General features: G+C 31.7%; 1 protein-coding gene across 1 annotated transcript in view; it reads right to left on the bottom strand.

Annotated features, from left to right (window-relative positions):
* PCLO (piccolo presynaptic cytomatrix protein) overlaps positions 1-23,447 on the bottom strand; it is a 352,477-nt gene that overhangs the window by 138,406 nt on the left and 190,624 nt on the right. Inside the window, 2 exon segments of the mRNA XM_006925736.2 lie at positions 1,153-1,289; positions 6,369-8,556. Of these exon segments, the coding sequence (XP_006925798.1) occupies positions 1,153-1,289; positions 6,369-8,556 (2,325 nt within the window).

Below are 23,447 nucleotides of genomic sequence, written 5' to 3'. Positions count from 1 at the left end.
AACTAAATAGAAAATATTTATAATATATAGAGAAGAATCTCAAAATTTCTAGAAAATGTAATAGCATATAGAAAAACAAAACAACAAAATTTTGAGAAAAGAAAATTCAATTTAAAAGCTCAAAATTTGTCCATAAAAACTAAAATTGCTTAGGAAGAAACCAAATCTGAGTATAATAAATATTATCTTTTAGTCAGTACTTATATGTGTAAAAGTCTTTTCTTTTATACTTTAATGTGACAAACAGTTTAATCAATTATAGTAAGTTCATATGATTCTTCTTTGTTCAAAATATGTTGTCTTTTATATCAATGAATCAGTAACCAAGCAGGATGATTTAAGAGTTAATGTATGTGAAATAAATCAACTATCTCTTTTGTGGGTATTTTAATGATTATGAGTACACAGCCTGCAAATATCTGATTTTTTAAGATAATTATTTAAGGCCATTTGGCTTACCAGAGAAATCTTCTTTGATTTATCCAACTATTGATCTCCTATGTATCTTTCAAAATTCAACTCAAACATCTCCTCATCTTTTCTAAAGTAAATAAGATCATTTTGGGTCATATTTATTTAATTGTGAAATTTATCTCTGTTTCACTTTCTTCATCTATAAATAGATATTAATTTAGAATATCTACTTTATATGAGTTCTGATAACATCTAAAAATGAATACAGAACAAACACTTCTGTTCAATAGACTCGAAGACATGTTTCCCTCTTTTTCCAAATGAAGCCTTCCCTATGTCCAGCTGACTTGGTTTTGTCATCCTCTTATTTGCTATTCTTAATACTGGAACACACTGTTATTGGAGAGCATTGAAATTACTCAAATCTATTTCACCCAATATTCTGTAAGCTCTTCAGAAGCTTTATTGTGTAGCAGTGTTGGGTATGTTGTATTAACTTTACTTGTTGGAGGAATGAATCACAAATTGCCTGGTAGAAGCATCATAGCTATGCTGCAATGTCAATCAGTCATGACTGATAAAGTAAGGTACTTACTACTGTAAGTTACTAAAAAAAAAAATTTGAACTTAATTGACAAAAATCCCATGCATTTTAGGATAATTGAGACCATTTTAGCATGAATTTTTTTGGGAGAGGTGATTATAAATCTAAAAGAGATTGCTCAATATAGTACTTACTTGCTCTTGATGTTGACTGAGAGGTCTAGAGTGGACCAATCTTTCTGGCAGTTTTCGATCCAGACCATGTCCATTTTCCAAACGAGACTCCCTGGGTTTGTCAAACCAATCTGTTTCTTCACGACGCAGGTGATAGGCTTTGGAGAGCAAGGGAATATCATATATTGCAACCCCAATGAATATAACTAATAGAGGGCAGCAGATGTTCTAAAGCATCAACATGCTCCAGGCTTGTTAACCATTTATACATTTCAAACTTAGATGAAGAAAATCACTTCCAATATTATGTTTAAAAATTTTTACCATGGAATAACCTAGAGAAAATGATGTGCACATCTGTTCAAATTCTCAGAGCAAAAAAAAAAAAAAAAAATCAGGAGAAAAAGAAATTTAGATAGTGATTGAAATAAATAAATAAATAATAAGTAAGTAAATATTCCTCAGAAGTCATTCTATTCAACCTCAATTAGTTCTCACCTATTCACCTCTCCCCAACACCCACTACTAAAGTCTAAGGAAAATGTATCCCTTGAGTACAGAAAATTCTGCCACTTTCTCACTATCCCATTAATCCAGTAGCAATAGGTATGTGGCTTCTGACTTTGAACATCAAGTATCTTTTGAACATGTGACATTTCTATGACATTTATTTAAAAAGATAAAATTTATTTCTAAGAGGATTACAAATATTATTGCTAAGAACATACATGTCATAATCACCAGGTAACCTAATATTAAAATGTATCATTTAGAAATTTTTATCAAAAATTGAACAATTATTTTCTGTGAGATCACAGATTTAAGAATTAGGTTAAAGAGTTGATTGCTTTTTGTGCCTATAATGTGACAAAACTTGATATCTTAAAATACTTTTTTGAAAATGCAACCATATTTAAGTACACAATTATTACTTAAAATTTTTCATCTCATTTAGTTCTTAGTAGTTCCAAGGTTTTTCGACGCTATTATTTAGTGACTTAAAATCCTATTTTATGTAATACGTATCATTTGACTTTATACAAAGTTTTATTCTTTGTATAAAGGTCTCTAATTAATAGTCTCTGGAAATACAATGTTGCTTCCTAAATGGCAGATGGAGCAGCCTTCTCAATTGTTTATTCTGAAATATTTGTCGACAATGCTATTAATCTATATGCTCTCTGGACAGTCTAGCTTCTATAATGCCACAATACTGAGTTATCTCTATCACATTAGTGTTTTCTTTTTATGTATATATCCCTGATTGTCTTATATTCCGAAACTTTCAAGACTATTTTTTTAAGGAAATTTTCATTATTTTTTGGTTGGCAGGATTGGTAAACCCAGAGCATGTACACCACTACTTACCTCCACCTCCCATGAGCGTGGTCAGTGTTGCTGATTAATCACAGCATTTCTTCCCAATAAACACGAAATGATAAATAATGTGCCATAATTTAGTCACTCTTAGATTTGAGAAAATATAATGGTACATACCTCATTTGATTGTATATGTGCTTGTCTGATATCCCCTATTAGAGTCTAAGCTGCTTGAAGGCAAGGCTCATATCTTCTTTTTTTTTTTTATCCCTCAGCACTAAAAACAATGCCTTGCAAATACCATAACATTCAACAAATATTTGGAAAATAAATGAAACATAAAAAATTAGTCATCAACCAGAGAAAGTAGTTAAATACCCTAATTTTAATATGCACATTTTAAAATTAATTTGTCCCTTAAACCTCATTAATAGTTATGCAATCTTTTCTCACAATCTACTGGATATTTATTATTTTTTATAACTTTAATTTGACATGAAGTGACTAAATTATCAAAAAATTTAATGTAATAGAAATTTGATAAGTAAATACAAAACAAATCATCAGTATCTAAAAATGGGTTAGATTATCTGAACCACACTATTATTTTATCTTACTTCTTAAATATATTTATAATGTATTTCTCATGAAAATAAAAATCTATACTTATTTTAATAAATGAATATCGCGAATAATGTAGTACATGATTTCACTTGAATATATAACTCTGCTAACTGCATTTGAAATACAGGTCTTTAAAACATGTTTCCTTGGCTGTGTCTATACAAATAGAGCAGAATCTCAACTTGACCAAATTTTGTCAATTTATTTCCATTTCTTATTACATACTTTGTTATTTGTTATAGTAACTCTACATGTAACTAAGATATCTATCATGCTTTGCATAGGAATTTATAGACCCACCAAGAAGAACCAGGTAGAATGAATGTGCTCTTATATCAGATTCCGTCTTCACCATTTATAGCAAGTTGGACATAAATGCTAACTGTTTATAACTGCAATTGTCTGATCTGGCATAGTAGATCTACACATTAATAATAATATTTTCAAATTAGTCTAAATAAATTGTTAGAGATTAACACCCCCTTTTGTTAACTGGAATTTTCTTGAATTCTTAAATGTAAAATACAAGTAAGCTATTTTTTGGGTCTAGCATTATTCACGGGCAACAGTTACATGAACAGTTTAATTTTATTCAGTATCAAAAATTGGTTAAACTATATATTTGTAAATGACTGCATAGATTGCTTTATTTTTGCATGGAGTGTACCTTGAAATAATGTTTTCGACAAAATATTTGTGTTAATAGAAATAAATATAACTGGACTGTTTCTAGTTTGGCTTCTCTCCAATCTGCTCAAGAGGGAATGCTTCCTGCTCTGTGTTTACTCAAACATGCATGCATATCAAGTTGTGGACTTCAGCCTAATAGTCATAAATATTAAGCAATCAAAATTATGCATGAGTCCATGATTCAAGTGAGCTATTTCAAAATTAAAGTCATGTAGAACACATCTGAAAAACATCTTATAGTCTAAAACCTAGAGTTAGATTGAATTTGGAGTAAGTACACAGGAAACTTGAATTTAGTTAAACTTGTTTTGTCTACATGATACTAAACAGGTTGTTGAAATCTTATACTTTTCAAAGTTATCTTCTAGCATTTTTCATTAAAATTATTTTAAAATTCTTAATATTTTATGAGTTCAGAAATGAGTTATGTGAGTGGGAAAAAATATTTTCTACTTTTCTCTTTATACAAGCAATCCAGGATTTCAAAGGAAAAGTAAGCCATTGCTTACCAAAAGAAAAGTAATATGAGGATGTGATATAAAGGCAAAGAAAATATATAAGATTTAAAAACATACAACTTTTAAAGGTAATCACTACAATTTACACACATATTTTATACGTAAGTCAATTTGTTATAGTTAATCTAATTCTATATCAACATGAACTTTATGACTAAATTTCTTGTCTGCTCAATTTTAAAATACATTTAGTTTAACTGCTTAACTTCATCTAAATTTATATTAATTACTTATATCTTTTATATCATCTTTACACAGTTCATAATTTTGTATGTTGTATTATGTCTCATCATCTACTTTATTAAATCAATTTTTCACATAGTCCTTGATGATTATGAGTACATAACAACCAAACACATAATTACATATATGGTCATCACGCACACATAGACTTTAGGTATTCAGTTATGCCATAGACCTTTTAAGTTTTTGTTTTATTTTGTTATCTTTTTGATATGATTATTGAAGAACCTTTTTATCCTCCTGCAGCAATCATTTTATATATATATAATGTGTGTAAAATGTGGATTATGAAAAAGTAAAGAAAAAAATAAAGACCACATATTATAACTCTAACTATGTCGATTCATTCAAACAACTGGCTCAATAAAAAAAAACACAGAGTGTTTTATTTAATTGACTAATTATCAATAAAAATGGTCATTCTAATAGCCAGAAGAGAAGAAAACAAATTAGAAAATTGACTAGTCTGTTGGAATTTCACTAGGAAAAGTAGTTTGTCCTCTTTCAAATCCAGTGATTATTTCAGTCCTGTTCAAATTTAGATTGAACTTCTAAAGTCATGTTAATTTCTAGTTACAGAAGTAGAAAGAAAATCCTTTCACGAAAACATATTTTCCTGCAAGTCCTCAGGAAAAATGTAAGATTTAAAAGTGGAGATATTCATGTTGGCTTAGTGCTTTGCAGTCTCCAAAGGCATAGAATAATAACGCTTTTATTTGATCAGAAATATTGTATTTCTAGGACTCAAACCATGCCTACATTCAAATAAACCACAAAGGAGGAAGAAATTTTTTAAAAGATCCAGAGTCATGAGTCCTCTTTCATGAGCAAGACTCTTTATGTCTCTATACCTCTACTCCCTTGTCTTCAAAATCAGACTTGAACTAGGTAATTTTCCAAAATCCTTATGATTCTATATATTTAAACAACAACAAAAAAATATCATAAGCCAGTTTTTAGCTAAATAAGTTCTTGCTTTAAATCATTTATTCAGTATGAAATAACTAGTGAAATAATTTAGGGAAAAAAATGGGATGACGCAAAAAGTAAAGTGAAGGTCAAGTCTAACTGGGTGCACCTGGAGGGCTTCAGCTCCAAAATAGCTAAACTCATAAAATCAGTGTACAGAATTTCAATTTTAAATTTAAAGAAGACTTTACACATACTTGATAAGATTTATTGTCATTATCATATTTGGTGCTAAGTTTTCTACTTTGTAATGCAAAAGTACAAACTTGTCAATTGTAATACTCATAATGAGAGAAATAAAATATAAACCTTGTATTTAAGGATTATTAAATTCTACATTATACTAATATCAGAGACTTATCCAAAAATTCTTAAAAGGAGAACATTCTCTGAATTAATAAACACTGATCTCACAAAAATTACATAAATCATTTTCTATTACCAACTATAGCAGAATAGTACTTAATGACTAAACTTTAATAGTTTCACAAACTGAAAAAGAATGACTGATAACTTTAAAAATGTATTTTAAAAATAAACAATGAAAAACTTTCCAACTATAGATTTAAAGGATGACCATATTTTATTGACACAATTATTTGATAATGGTTTTGGAAAAGTGAACACCAAACAAATCAGGCAAACAATCAAGAAAAAACAATAAAAGAATAAACTGAAAAGAAATAAAGAGAAGCATGCTACAAAATCTATACACAAGATAAAATTTCCATTTACAAGAAATAAAATTAAAATAAACATGCAAAAGATGCACCAAGCAAAGTAGAATACATCCTTGGAGAAGGATAATTAAACATGCAGAAAAATAAGAGTTTGAGGTTTGAGAGTAACAAGGTATTTTGAGGCCCAATTTACCTTCACTGTCTGACATGGCATGTTGGAAGTCATCCATGATGAATGCTATGTCACGGTCATAGCCTCGAGTCCGTGATTCTTCTCGCATGTGTTGCTGAACTTCAGGCAATGAGTGACTTGATCCAAACTGATCCCTGGTGTCTGCAGATATTGGTGGCAGGGGTCCAGCTGCAGCCCTGGCCATTCCCATTGGCTGGCCAACAGGACTGAGTGGACTTTCTTCTTCAGAATTCTGGGCTACAATTGGTATTCTTCCTCTACTCTGGCTAATTGGCAAACTGGTAGGCTTAGTTCTGCTAGAAGGTGATGCATGACTAAAGGAAACATCTAGAGCTTCAGCCTCTTGAGCTTTCAGTCTCAGAGAAGAGCTGGAAGAATCTCTTTTGATTGATAAATCGAGCCCATAGACAGAAGAAGGTCTGGATGAAGGTCTGGACCTGCTGCCACTACTGTATGGCTTATCTGCTTCCTCCTGAAGAGCTGACCGTATGGTATTTCCTAATGTGCCCAGTCCTGTGCCAAGAGATGATCCCATAAATTTTTGTTGGTCTGTAATATTTTTTCTGAGGCCAAAAGTGATATCATCTTGAAGAAGCCTTGCTCTGGAAGAAATTCCACCAATTGATGAAGTGCTAGAAGTCATATAGCTTGAATAATCAGGTTCAAGGTCTCTACTTTCTTGAATGGGTGAAAATTTCGATATCTTAGGGTCAATTAGTGATTTCTTATGCTTTGACTGCTTTTGATAAAGTATGGCTGCTGGTAGTTGCTTTGCTGCTTGTTTTTCAAGTGTGAGTCGACTAATGCTGTACTTTTCAGATTTTGGAAAATGTCTATAGCTAGTATCAGCATGATAATAATGGGAAAGACCAGCAAGGTGATCTAAGCTCTCTGCCCCTCTGCGGAATTCTTGTTTAATCTGATGCTTCAGAAGTTTTAACTCATAAGGATCCTCCATTGGATCTTCCTCTGCTTTCACATAACTATGCAGTCTAGAGGAAGTCTGTAAAGGTGCTAGAAAATCTGTTACATCTTGAGACCTCCGTGTTTCAGTGGTTCGAAGCAGACGGTCTGTTTTTGACAGATCCTTTTCATGAAGACTAAATGCAGTGCTTAATGCTGCTGTTCCTTTGGTAATCTCTCCAATGTCATCAATTAGGACAAAATTTCTTGGAGTATGATGGTCAATATCTGCATAAAAAGAATCTGCAGATATGCTTGATATTGGACTGCTCGCCATGCTACTTCTCTCCTCCAATCCTATTCTCAGGTCTAAGCTATTGTACTTACTACCAAGATGGGAAACCGCATATGTATTATCAGTAGAAACAGGTGCTATCATAAGGGGTTGGTTGCGAATAACCTCATAGTTTGAAGTTATCTTGGGTTCCAAATATAACGTAGTTTGCCGTGGCTTTTGTTGTATCACCATCATCTGTGATGGTAACTGATAAGAAGGTTGCGGGGTTGGTGTAGGTTGAGCTTGAGGCGTGAAGGACATTGTTGCCACAGCTTGGAATGTTGGCTGAGTCTGGTAAGGTGAAACTTGCTGATGATACAAAGTTTGTTGCTGAAAATGGGATTGTTGGGTGTATGGGGTGGGTGCTTGGGTAGGAAGAGCAGGGGAAGAGTACTGGTATTGTGTATAAGGACTCGTAGGAGGAACTGGTTGAGATTCTGTTTGGGTTTGTGGGGGTATAAACTGGCTGAATTCAGTTTGGGGAGCAGTTCTTGGTCGCTCTATGCCATGCTGACTTTCTATTCGGGTTGGTCTGGTGCTGCTCACCTCACTGTCAGACATGTAGTCCCTATCCTCGGCTACCCCCTGGAGGTAGGCTCGCTCTCTCTTTTCTCTCTCCTTTAATAATGCCTCTTTCCTCCTGTTAATTCCCATTTCCAGGTACCGTAACTTGGCATCGATCTCCTTTTCTTCCTCATCAAGTTCTGCTTGTTTCTTTCTAAGCTTTGCAGATTCCCTCTCCACAAGATCAAGCTCTCTGTCTATGTCCTGAAGAATCTTCGCTCGTGCCATTGTGTTGGTTCTGCAGATCCTTCTCCTGGAAACTGTGCCCATTGTGCTGTAAGTCGACTGGGTTCCTGTGGAGGTCTCCTCAGGAGGTGGGTTTGGCAGAGTTCTCTTAACTTTTTTCTGGATGCCAGAGGGTGTCATGGTTTGAGAACCTTTCGTCTATAATTAAATAAACAAAGTAGAGTATTTTATTAGCAAAGAAAAATATTAAAGATAAAAGAACTCTATAATTTACATTTAAATAAAAATGATTTCATATATGTTTTATGTATGACAGCATTATAAAATAAATGTTTTACATATAATTTTTCAGGTATTCATAAATGAAATTAACTGAAAAATAATTTTTCCTTTTTTTAAAACTGGTCATTATTATAACTTTGTAACATTAGAAGTGAATTTTGAAATCAAGCACAGAACTCATTGCTAGGCAGACTCTTAGGGGTACTCTAAAACCTCATTTTCCATCCTATTTAATATGCATAATATTATTTACTGAATAAATTCCTAGAGTATTTGTGTTAATTATATAAAATTTAAGTCATATTTGTTGAAGGTGATGCTCATTTACCACTAAGTTCAATCATTTGCTTCAATTTTCCCATTTCTGCTTGGTCACCCCATATAGTGGCTGTCATTTCTATTCTAGTCATAAAATGTTTTGAAATTAAATCCTCAAATCCTTTGATGTCTCCACCCCGCCCCCCCAAAAAATAGTAATCTGAACTAATTTCCTATTAAATTTAATCTTTCAATGTTTTTGTGACTATTTGGGCTTTTTATTTTCTTTCAACTTTATTATTCCTTAGCTTCTTCATAATGGTTTAGGAATTTCTATATGAAGCAAAAGAAACTTCAATGAAAACTCATTAAAATCTTTTTCTTTAATTAGATAAAGTATACCATTGGTGAGTTGTCAGATATTTTCAGTTTTATTTGGTTAATTTGTCATAAACTTGCATTCTAAGAATCACTAGTTTTGAGAATCATACAATTTTAGAATACCAAAAGGAAAGAGAGAACATATTCACTATTTATAGTTTAAATAAACTGAGGTACTCAAAGTTAACCAAGCATTTAGTAGCATCGTCACAACTAGATCTTAGGTCTTCTGCCTTCTAGTTGCATATTCTTTACCAAATTGTTTTTCTTTTTCTTATTAATAATCCAAAGACTCTATTCTTTACAAAATTTTTTCTTATTAATAATCCAAAGACTCTAGCTTTCCACTTTTTCTCAATCACCAAATATTGAGGGCAGAAAAATAATAGAAAGTATATGAGAATTATGTCTAAATAATTAGATAGTATTTTTCCAAGACCCTGTGCTTTCATTCTTTTATATTTCCAAATCTATTCCCTTGGGTTTTTTTTTTTTTTTTTTCCTATCTGCTTTCTGTTATGACTTTTCTGCTCCCTTTATCTATCCTAATTGTTTCTTGAATACAAATCATAATCAAAAGGAGTAGCCTAAAGATCAATTGAGGTTTATGTGTATTTGTGACATTTAAAATATTTGGATGCAAATTCATAATGAATAAATATTGTGAGTTTAAAATATGGTAATTTTGAAATTATAGATTGTTCCTCCTTGCAGAGAAATCTCTAGGAATATGGAAAACTGGAGCATCAAAAGCAGGTGTTTGGCATATTATTTATTCTCTTTCTTCCTCAATTCTTTTTTTTTTTTTTTTGCACTTATCTTTATTATTTCCTTACTGCTTGTTTTTTTTTTTTATAGCTACTTTAGTTGAATGATATACTTCAAATAAAAATGTCTCTTTGTTTTAAGCCACGTCTCACAAATTTTGACATGTAATGTTTTGCATTCAGGAATAAATATTCCACAATTTCTCCTACAACTTTAAAAAAAATTATTAAAATTATTGGGGTGACATTGGTTAATAAAATCTTATATGTCTCATGTGTTCAATTCAATAATACACCATATATATATATTGCATTGTGTGTTCACCCTCCAGTTAAATTTCCTCTGTAACCATATAATTGACCCCCATTTATTGCTACCTACCTCCTCCATCGCCACCATCCTTTTGGTTACCACTAATCACTGTCCACATCCAAGAGTCTATGTTTGTCATGTTTGCTGCTTTCAGTTGTACATCCCACATATAAATGAAATCATGTAGTTCTCAACTTTTTCTGTCTGATTTATTTCACTTAGCATAGTAATCTCAAGATCCATTCATTTTTATTTAATACTCCCAATTAGATCATATGGTTATCATGAAGATCAAATGAGACAACTATGTAAAATATTTGGTTCATATTATAGGCACCTATTAAATATTATTCCCTTGCAAATCCCCTTATTTATACAGAAAAAGATAGATTTTTTGATAAATTCACATTCTACATCTTTAAGTGTATTTGCAAAAAATAACTAAAATTTAATAATTTTCTTAATAATTCTCTAAAATATTAATATAGGCATATGTCTTCTATTTAAAAAAATTTCCATAATAATCTTGTCAGTTTCTTGAATATAATAGTGTTCAATGGGAGTCTTAAATTACTGTTTCTTTTTCCTTGACTTCCATTTGGTATATCTAGTATATGCATGAGAATTCTAAAATTTAAAATGTTCATGTATACTGCATGATTGTGGCTGTGAAATAGTTTGACAAAACAAGATTTAACTGTGTTACCCGGAAAGTGTTCTGGTATTACATAATATGGAGACATTTCAGAGTAAGAATTGTTTATCTCGCCAAATGAGGATTAAAAATACCCACCAATTAATGTAACACTAAATGCTGATCCTGGCAGAGAGAAAACACACAAAACAGTGATTGTAACTATAGAATGGAGCAAATAGAATAAAAAGAAAATTTTAGGGTGGACACATACATTAAAAAATTAATTTTTAAAAATACTGAAGGCGTCTGTTAAATAGGCACACATATTTGTTAAATGAAAGAATGAGAAAATCAAAGGGTAAAATAAAAACTTGTTGTGATTCATTTTAAAGGTTCTAAATTAAGAAGCGAATTTCCCAGATTCACTGATTGGAATGAGAGAATAAATGGAAGCACTCGAAAAATAAAACCGTGAGGAATAACAAAAAAAGTATTTATTGCATTAGAGTAATGTTAATAAAGTGAACTAGAAATTGCTATCAATGTTTATTATTTATTACTCATACACTCATGAATTAGTTCCTAATTTAACTTTATGATTAATAGTTTAGAGTCCTCATTTGAGACAGTAGGCTTAGTCAAACAAACAAAAAACTCCTTTTTTAAAATAAAGTACTAGGTTGAAGGGAAGTACAAATTGGTAGTTACAAAATAGTCATGGGGATGAGAAGTACAGCATAGGGAATATAGTAAATAATATTGTAATAATCAATTATAATGCTAGGTGAGCACTAGACCAATTGGGGGGATGATTTCGTAAATTATATAAATATCTAACCACTATGTTATACACCTAAAACTAATAAAAATCATATTGAATATCAGCTCTAATTGAAAAAATAAAAATTAAAAAAAATCAATAAAGTACTAAGAAGTATTCCAGGTACTGGGGATTTCTAATTATCCTCTAAAGTTACAGATATTTAATCATACATCATAACTTGAGTTAATTAATATTTTGTGTGCCATGGATGTGTGTCATAGAAGCAAGAGACAAAACTGGTTGGTAGAAGCTATATACTTATCGAGTTAGCCTAGCTCACGACTAAGTCTCCACGAATTGAAATAGCTTTGCCCTTCTCTACTTGGCAACTTAATAGCTTTTACTCTGACTACAGAAGTAGTCACAAGCTTAGAAATTTGTCAAGGTCTCAGTCATATTTCTTTCAAATGAAAGGAAGTGTAACAGTGATTGAAAGTTTACTCTCCCAGGCCAGACTACAGAGTTTTAATTCTGGCTCTATCTTTTTATTAGCTGTGAATCTGTTAGCAAGTTTCTTAAACTCCCTGGGTCTCAGTTTTCTTATATGTAAAAGGAGGTTAATATTTATTCTTACATTATTGGCTTCTTTAAGGAGTAAATGAGTTAAAATAAGTAAAGAGTCTAAATTAGTTATTGTCCCAGAGGACAGACAGAAATATAATAGAGAATTTAAAGTGATGGCAATTTATAATTTTAAAAGAACTGCAAGACCATAAATAACTTCTAAACTGAGTATTTAATTCTAATCTGATCATTATAATATAAGAATATAGAATCAAAGAAAAACCCCAATACAATTGCTTAGAAAACATACATAAAAGAAAGCTCGTCATGATTAAAGGTGATGTAGTTGGAGGCTATGATTAGAGATGACGAGAATCTAAAAATATCTTGGTGTTCGATAAGCCTTTTCTTGAGGACTAGCTTTGTAAAAGTTGTTTTTAAACAGATCTGGTGCCCTTAATCTAAAAAAAAATTACTGTACTAAATAACTGTTTATATAAATTTAAATTATTTTCACACAGCAAATAGCAGACCAAGGGAAAGGAACAGAAAAATAAATTATTTTCACACAGCAAATAGCAGACCAAGGGAAAGGAACAGAAAATTCTAACAATAGAATGGAGGTTGAAGGGGGACTGGAAGAAGAGCTAATTTCAATTTGCAATACCTAGGAGGTAATTGTGATGACAAGCAAATGCACTCCAGGATAAGTTTTGCTGTCCAAAATTATTTTAAACAACATTCTTCTTAGGAGAGTCAGTTTGTATCATGCATCTTATATGCGAAAAAAGAAAAAAAAAGAAAAGAAAAAAAGAATATCTCTTTGTTCTGAGGTGTCAGGGCTAGTAATAAAAATAATAGTAGCTAAGGTATAAAATGGACACACTATCCTAAGGACTTTAAATATATATATGTGTATTATCTCTTTGCCAAAATAATCTAAACTCAATCTAAGGATGCGAAAAGAAGGATACCTATTTTTCCCAAATAGCTGAAGAAGCTAAAAATAGGTGCTAGACAAAAATATTTATTGATTGGTACATATAATAAATATGATAAAATTCAATTTACTAATTTACTCCAGTATTAGCTAAGTATTAAAATGCATTGTTCTACATACTAAGGGCACAGAGCTAAGAGGCATGAGATTAAATGAGCTTAAACCCTGTTCTCAATGAACTCATAAATCAGAAATATTTTTTAGAATGTTATATGAAAAAATTACTTCAGTCTTTTTCTAAATAGCTCTTGTTAATATCAGATATATACTTTTAAATCATCGTACTGCTAGAGAGACTTAAGAATGTATTTATAAATATATTCAAAAGCTATACTTGCTTTTGGAAATCAACATTCATAATGATAATATCTTGAAATTTTAAGCTTGGTCTTTCAGTTAAGCAGGAAAGATTTTTATGAAGTCGTTTTACTTTTAGATAATGGAAATGTGGATTCACTTACAAATAGTATAATTCTATATAAATTTACTGATAAATAAAATACTTTCATAGAGAGAAATATCATATAACCTCTTAAGAGATCATGTATATAACAAGTCAGAAGGTGAATTCGAGGATTATATAAACGGAGTATATTGGTACCCAGAATAAGAAGGGTTTACTTTTAGTTTAAGGAAGGAAAGATGAATTAAGACAACAGTAAGTCTGGGTCTTGAAGAATGGATGGAACTTAAATAGAAGAATATTTTCTATGTAGAGGGAACAGTATGAAATAAAATCTTTCAAAGAAACACCAAGAATTATCTGGTTTCACTTTATCCTAGTGATGCACTTTATCCTCGTGAGATGGAAACATCCAGAGAGTGTTCTCTGCAAATAGAAAGAGAGAAACTGAAAGGACAAATAAATTATGTAAAGAAAAAAACACCTTGAATAAATTATTTTCACACAGCAAATAGCAGACCAAGGGAAAGGAACAGAAAAATAAATTATTTTCACACAGCAAATAGCAGACCAAGGGAAAGGAACAGAAAATTCTAACAATAGAATGGAGGTTGAAGGGGGACTGGAAGAAGAGCTAATTTCAATTTGCAATACCTAGGAGGTAATTGTGATGACAAGCAAATGCACTCCAGGATAAGTTTTGCTGTCCAAAATTATTTTAAACAACATTCTTCTTAGGAGAGTCAGTTTGTATCATGCATCTTATATGCGAAAAAAGAAAAAAAAAGAAAAGAAAAAAAGAATATCTCTTTGTTCTGAGGTGTCAGGGCTAGTAATAAAAATAATAGTAGCTAAGGTATAAAATGGACACACTATCCTAAGGACTTTAAATATATATATGTGTATTATCTCATTGCCAAAATAATCTAAACTCAATCTAAGGATGCGAAAAGAAGGATACCTATTTTTCCCAAATAGCTGAAGAAGCTAAAAATAGGTGCTAGACAAAAATATTTATTGATTGGTACATATAATAAATATGATAAAATTCAATTTACTAATTTACTCCAGTATTAGCTAAGTATTAAAATGCATTGTTCTACATACTAAGGGCACAGAGCTAAGAGGCATGAGATTAAATGAGCTTAAACCCTGTTCTCAATGAACTCATAAATCAGAAATATTTTTTAGAATGTTATATGAAAAAATTACTTCAGTCTTTTTCTAAATAGCTCTTGTTAATATCAGATATATACTTTTAAATCATCGTACTGCTAGAGAGACTTAAGAATGTATTTATAAATATATTCAAAAGCTATACTTGCTTTTGGAAATCAACATTCATAATGATAATATCTTGAAATTTTAAGCTTGGTCTTTCAGTTAAGCAGGAAAGATTTTTATGAAGTCGTTTTACTTTTAGATAATGGAAATGTGGATTCACTTACAAATAGTATAATTCTATATAAATTTACTGATAAATAAAATACTTTCATAGAGAGAAATATCATATAACCTCTTAAGAGATCATGTATATAACAAGTCAGAAGGTGAATTCGAGGATTATATAAACGGAGTATATTGGTAACCAGAATAAGAAGGGTTTACTTTTAGTTTAAGGAAGGAAAGATGAATTAAGACAACAGTAAGTCTGGGTCTTGAAGAATGGATGGAACTTAAATAGAAGAATATTTTCTATGTAGAGGGAACAGTATGAAATAAAATCTTTCAAAGAAACACCAAGAATTATCTGGTTTCACTTTATCCTAGTGATGCACTTTATCCTCGTGAGATGGAAACATCCAGAGAGTGTTCTCTGCAAATAGAAAGAGAGAAACTGAAAGGACAAATAAATTATGTAAAGAAAAAAACACCTTGAAAGCTGCATACATATATAAAAATCTCCATCCATTTCCGATTTTTACAGATGGAAAAGGCAACACTGGTTACTACATACGGGTCAAATGAACTCCAATACCATGTGAAATACATGGGCAAACCATGAAACTGTAAATGTGAAATCATTGGCAATTGACTTGTAAGACAGTGTACTGAGCAGCAAGCAGTGTGGCTTTGTCAAAGAGAAAACTGTGACAGCCCCATTTAACTTTCTTCAAAAATAATAGGGCCATTCATGCAGATAACACAGAAACAACAGATACAATCTCTCAGAGCTTCAGCAAAGCATTTTACATTGTCCCATGGCATAGTCACCAACATGGCTTTGGCCATCAGAATGAAAAGTGGTCATATAATTTGTCAGGGATCTGCATGTAGACCATGGCTCTTCATGGCCCAGCATTAATATAAGTAATCAATTAATGTTTCTCAACCTGGTCACTAATGACATTTTTGACCAGGCAATTCTATGTTGGGGGTGGTAGTATATTGTAGGATGTTTAGTGGCAACTCTGGCGTCTACTTATTAGATGATATCAGCATATCCTTTCCCATTAATGTAAATCAAATATGTCACTATGCATTGTCCAAAATCACCAGGGGAAAGTGAGCCAATACAGTCACTGGTTGTAGGAGGATATACAAGATGATGTCCTCATGAAGATATCATTGATCTACTGTTATTTAATATATCTATTGATGAAGAGAATGCTAGTACTTGTATATCCAAGTGTCTTAGTCTTAATGGAAAAGGCAGGCTTCTTAGAGAAACTGAGACTTGAATGCTGTCTTGAAAAAGAGAACTCAGGATAAAGTATGCAAGAAAAAGAGACATTTGAGGCTATGGTAACAATCTGAGTAAATTAATAAAGATAGGAATGTATTAAATGATTTTGCCTTGATCCTAAAACTAATCCCTTTATTAAGCAGAATGATTCTTACCTACTAGATTAATATGTACTAATATTCAAGAGATAGTCAACCAGGCTTTTTAAAATATAGTTTTATTAGAGAACAAGAAGAAAAAAAGAAAAAAGAATGCATGCTTACAACTATGAGAATTACTCCATTCAGTGCAGGAAATTAATCTTTCTAGTCTAATCTGAGGAAAATTGGGAAATTTTCCTCAGCTGTAATAACTAAGGAAAAATCAGAGGGTAAGGAATTGCTAGACTGATTGAAAATTTATGTAAATGCTAGTTCTTTGTTAAAGGTTGACTGTTACTCTAAGTTCAAAAGAAGGATCAATGGTATAATTAAAAAGAGATTATAACCTTAAGGAGACAGGACAATTATTTAGTTTGAGAAATTAAACACCAGAATCACTTATGGAGATTAGTTGGATAGCTAAGATCAATTTTAAATCAAGAAATTCTTGCCATGTTAAAAATATTCTAAGAAAAAATCATTAGAATAGTATAAACAAAAAGAAAACAAAAACATTTATCTGATCAATGAAAACTTTTTTTTAAAGTTGAGAACAGTTTTAACTAAAAGAGACACTCTCATATTGTTCACAGTACTAAATACTGAGATTATAATAATGAGTAAGACATGGTACCTGCTCTTTAATTATGCAGTATAATATATAGAACTGGGGGATAGAAACTGCTCTCAGGGTCATTTGTCTCACCCTATTCGAACTCTCCTTATCCAGAGCCTTCATTTACTTTGAATATGAGAGTAAGTTTTTGTCTTGGTAAGAAGAATACTCATATATAGTATCTGGCTTTCTGAATTTATTTTCTCTGCTCTGTATCCGGCCATTTTTTCTTCTTCTTGGGGTGTAAATGTCATCTATAAAGAGCTATGCCTTTTAAGAACTAGGGAGGTAGGTAAATGTCTAGTGTTTTTCTTCTCCAAACAAGATGGCACTTTAAAATATATGAACATAGGTTAGCACATTCCTTTAACTTTGGGAAGTTAGAGTGAAATATGATGATGAAGCTGTAAGGCAAACATAAGGCTGTAATTTGGGAAATATGCCTTTATATGTTCTTTCTTGTAAATTGACTGAAATATCTATGTAAATATTAATTTGCCTTCAAGGGGTCTTCCCCACTCCCAATAGCAATAGTTTTGAGACTAAATAGTAGTTGAATACAAAAACATTCAGCACTCTATCCTATGTAGTGTATCATTAATAATGTGTTTCTAAAACGGACCCATGTTTACCATCCCACCCTCTCCCTCACATAGAGATGAAGAGTATGAAATGTTTAGTACCAGGGTTCAATAATTCCTACTGTTTTAAGATATACAAGAAACATGAAAGGAAACAGAAGTGTGACCTGTGAATAAAGAAATTCTAAATAATATCATTCATGAAAAAACACTTTAAAAACTGATAAAACATTTAAAATCCATTAGGAATTACAATATGCACAGAGCCTGGCACATAAAAAATAAAGCCATCAAATTTCTTCAACTAGAGACTGTGGAATAATGTAATGACTATTTCCAGGAATCAAAACTCTAAATAAGCAGCATCATCATTGCTATGAGAATATCATTGAATATTAAAGAATTATAGACACCTTTACCAATAAACAGTCTTGACTTTCTATTATTGCCATGTGAGAATTTACCATTTGTGAATGTATTTTTTTTAATGGTTTTAAAAAGTAGTTTTCCTGTTTTAATATTCTAGTAATGAAAAAAAGTGAAAAACTCAGTTACATGACCCTATTAATAGAATAAAAACAAAGTAACAGAACATAGTTAAAAGTCACACATAGTTCTTAGTCTAGTAATATAGACAAGAATGTTCTCCAATTAATATTGTGAAAATAGAACTCAATATTTCATCAGACATCTTTAAGCTTTTCCTTAATGTGCTCCTTGTCCCAGTTTGTTTTGTTTTCTTGCTGAAAGTCATTGCTTTTGGGCTGAGCAGCCAAGCAGAAAACTAGTTTCTACCTCACTAGATAAAAGCATTAGAGATGTCACTCTGTGCAACGTTTATTGCCTTATATATTCTGAAACATCCCAACAACATTAATTTCTTTTCTTTCTTAAAATCTGTGTATTTTACAAAGCAAAAATTGAGCATTTTTTGTATGTGTATGGATATGCGTGTGTGTATGTATACATCGCTCTCCTTCTTCCTTCCCACCCTCGCTCTCTCTCTCTTTCTCTTCCTTTCTTACTGCTTTTTCTTTTCCTGATTTTAAATCAGATGGCTATATTCTAGTAAATGAAATAAAGTATACACTGTTCACATGATCTTTTGATATGGCTCAGTATAATGCCCATAATATATAGGGATTTTTTTTTTCTAGACTGACAACTGCTTTATTCAACATATCTAGAATTTAAGAAGAATATTCATATTCATCACAAATCTCCTCAGAAGAGTATTCAGAAGTAATGATCACTGGAGATGGACTTTAAGAAGATAAAGAAATATAGAACTAGGTATTCGATCATTATCCACATAGATATGTTAGTCACTCAGGATCTGGCAGGCCTTCGGATGGAGAGATATCAATTTATTGTACACAGGTGGAATCACATGATAGTTATGCCTGTAGATGGAACATGCTGGGTTGCACTGTTGATGCACATGTATTCTTGGATGCTTGGAGAGAAAAGCAAACATCCCAGGTTTGTTTTGTTTCCCTTTCTATTTTTATTTTTTTAAGTAAGTTTTGGAGTAATTTTGTTACACAGCAGTATATAACTAATCCCTCACTGACTTTTCTACATTATTGAACATCTTAATATATGACTGTTTACCTGATGATTTGGTCTCACATTCTTTAGACAGTCCATTCTCTCTGATAAGTTATTCCTAGAAAACCTATGTTACAGGTATAGCCTCTTTGCTATTTTCTTTCACCTTGCCTTTTGGGGGTTATTTTTAGTTGTAAAGCCCTAATTCACAAGAAATGGCTCACTGTGGAGTCAGCAGGACCCTCTCTGGGTTATTGTCTCAGCCTTCTTTTCTGGCTAACAGTTCTTACCAGGTAAGACCAGACCAGTCTTTGAGGTGCTTCAAAGAAATGGGGATAATTTATGAATTATTAATTAAACACCAAGGGAACAACTAAAATGTTAGAAGTTTTTGCCTTTTGAAATGTATCCTGAAGTTTCAATTTTCTAGAATGTTAGATTTTTCAGCGAAAATGATTTAAAATGTTCCTCACATTGGCTACTTGCAGAAAGAGTAAGCATTTGAGAAAATAGCTTGCTCGGGGAGTGGCGGGTGAGGGGGGAGCTTGTCTCCTGAACAGTCTCCAGCCCTCATAGCCTTGCCTTATATGTATGGCTAAATCAATAAATGCAAGGCTTACTGGTACTGAAGAGAGACTCAGACAATTTACATTTTTTTAATATTCCTGATATATAAGAAATGAAGAAATGTTCCCAGTAAGATTATCAGTGATATTTTTTAAATTTGACATGAAAATATTATGTTCTGAAATACACACAAATAAAAATACAAACTAACTTGTACTTGAAAATTACATTAGAGGTCTAAATTTTGAGGTCCTTTGTAAAAATACCCCTCTTGATCTCTCTGTGATTCTTCATACACGAGTAAAGTTTTTTCCCCCTAAAAGTTCAAAATTAGATCTAGGTTAGGAATATACAGACTTTAATAGGTTGCTATGGGGAATTCTTTACTACTCAGATAAATAGATTTCTAACGATAATGTGTTAGATGTTGGAATTAATATTTGAGGGATTTGGCTCAGCACCACCCCAAAATCATTCTACATGTTCACCTCAATAAACAATTAAGAGCATCACATTTTTTAGAAGTTAGCTTACCAAGTTGTCTTTGCTTATGAAAGAATATGATTTCTACAAATTACTCTCATGAATTACTTTAATGGACAAAATTATTCAGAATGTTCTCACACATAAATAGCCAAATTTTTATAGTGGCCATCCAAAGGCATTGAGAAGTGCCGTATGACTCTCATAGGTAACTAATGATTTTTATTTGAAAATCTAATGATTGAAATTTTTTAGTTGGGGTTATTTTTCTTGAAAACCTAGAAAAGAGGACATAAGCAAATGACACGCATTCAGAAGATAAATATTCTAAACAAAACTCATTTTAGTATATTAAATTAAGCTGTACATATATTTATTCACACATTTATTCATTATACCTCAAATAATCTAATTGTTTATGGAGACTGGCAACCAAAATGCCATGATAAATGTAGCACAGGTTTGATTTAGTGGTAGTACACAGCTTCAGCATAAAAATGTTTATTGTCACTTGTTATAAAATAAAAAATATATAGATTGCTTTTTTTAAAAATTATGAACTACTTGAGAAGTATGTGTTCTAATATGGAATTGATTCAAGATCTCTAGATTTATATCTACCTCTGTTTACTTGGTTTTCCTCTGGAGATATATATATATATATATATATGTGTGTGTGTGTGTGTGTGTGTGTGTATCAAGAGACACTATAATTCTTTTAGTGCTCTAATGTGTGCGTGTATTCAATTATTTTCAATATGTAATATTTTTCTATATGATATAGAAAATATTTTTCTATATGATGATATAGAATATGATATAGAAAATATTTTTCTATATGATATAGAAAATATTTTTCTATATGATAGCACTTACATAAAATACTAGTCCACGGCATGCACATAATAAATGGTAGATATTATTATAAACTGTTAACTGATTGTTATTTCAATATGCATTTCTTGAAAACAATAGCAGTAATTCTTTTATAGAAATGGAGTGATTTTAAGACTGAGGCAAAATGTAACACAGGCAGTTAAGGGCTACTATGTTAAGGTTTGACCAAGTAATATCAGTCAGACTTCTAGGAAAACCTGTTAACATAACCATCACTCAAGTCTATGCTCCAACTACAGAGTCTAAAGGAGATAAAATTAAAAGCTTTTATGTAAGTATTAAAGAAGAAATTGAACACACACTAAAACAATACATGTTAATAATTATAGGTGAGTGGAACACAAAAGTAGAAAATAAACAAGAATCATATGTCATTGGAAAATTTAGACTTGGGGTTAGAAATAAAGCAGGAGATCAGCTTGTAGATTTCTATGAAGCAAAACTTGTCCATCACAAACACATGCTTTAAACAACTGAACAGATGACTGTATATGAGAACTTCACCAGATGGCCAATACAGAAATCAAATAGACTATGTAATTGAAAGCAGGAGATGGAAAGCTGTATTCCCTCTGCCAAAACAAGACCAGGAGCAGATTGTGGTACTGACTATGAACTGTTACTATCAAACATTAGAGCACTAAAAGAATTGTAGTGTCAAAATATAACATAAATAACATTCATGATGGATTTAAAGTCCATCATAAAAAACAGATTTGCATTGTTAAACTTAACTGACCAAGAACCAGACAAACAGGTGGACTGAACCTGTAACTATTATTAGGGGAGAATGTGAAAAGACAATGCCAGAAGTAATAAGGAAAGAAAAATTGAGATAATGACAGAAGAAACACTAACATTGTTGAAGACAGGTGAGAAGCAAAAGTAAACGTTGACAAAAGCAGAGTTAGAATGTTGAATACAGTTTTTCAACAACTACCACACAGAGAAAAAGAGAACTATTGCAATAGTCAATGTAGGGAGATAGGAAAAAAACAACATAAAAGAAAAATCAAGAGATATCTACTAGAAGGTTCATGAAATAAAAAGGAAATTCAACCTAAACTTGGAATGCTAAATGACCAAAAAGGAATCATGTTATCCGACTAGGAAAAAATAAAAGAAAGGTGGAAACAGTATACTGAAAATCTATACAGAAGAGAGAAAAGGATGACAGATACCTTTGAAGAAGATTCCTATAAAGAAGAAACTGTAATTCTAGAAAACAAAATGAAAGCTGCCCTGAAAGTATTAGGAAGAAATAAATAACCAGTTTTGCTCGCATACCAATAGAATTATTTCAATTCGCAGAGACCAAATTTGTCAAAATCTTAACAAGAATATGTCAACGAATATGGAAAACAAAACAATGACCCACAGACTGGAAACATTCAATATACTTCCCAATTTTCAAGAAAAGAGATGTCAAGGAGTACAGCAACTATAGAGCCATTGCTCTAATTTCCCATGCAAATAAAGTGATGCTCAAGGTGATACAACAATGTCTTCTACTTTATATAGAGCACGAAATGCTGGATATTCAAGCTGGATTCAGAAAACAAAGAGGCGCTCTAGACTTAATTAAGAACATTTGCTGGCTACTGGATTATGCCAAAGAATTTCAGAAGACATTTAGTCCATGTTTTAAAGACTACAGTAAAGCCTTTGACTGAGTGGATCATGAAAAGCTGTGGGTTACTCTGAAAGGAATGGGCATGCCTCAGCACTTGACTGTCCTAATGTATAACCTGTATTGTGGACAGGAAGCCACTATCAAGATACAATATGAAGAGACAGAATGGTTTCTTATAGGCAAAGTTGGCAGACAAAGGTATATTTAACTCCCTATTTGTTTAATCTGTATGCAGAACTTGTCAAATTAAAAACTGGGGTAGACTCAGAAAGAAAGACTGAAAATTAGTGGAAGAAATATCTTCATATTGCAGATATGAGGATGATACCACCTTACTGGCAGAAAGTAGCAATAATTTAAGATGACTTCTGATGAAAGTGAAAGAAAGTACCAAAGCAGGACTGCATGTGAATATCAAGAAGACAAAAATCCTGACTACAGAAGATATACACGACTTTACCACAGAGGATGAGAACATTAAAATTGTTAAAGATTTTGCTTACCTTGGTTTACTCATCAATTCAAGTGAAGACTGCAGTCAAGAAATTAAGATAAGGGAACAATGAA

Source organism: Pteropus alecto, unplaced genomic scaffold (assembly GCF_000325575.1).
Source record: "Pteropus alecto unplaced genomic scaffold, ASM32557v1 scaffold69, whole genome shotgun sequence".
Classification (NCBI taxonomy): domain Eukaryota; kingdom Metazoa; phylum Chordata; class Mammalia; order Chiroptera; family Pteropodidae; genus Pteropus; species Pteropus alecto.
The sequence above is the reverse complement of the archived record's forward strand: the minus strand, read 5'-3'. Positions and strand labels throughout refer to the sequence as shown.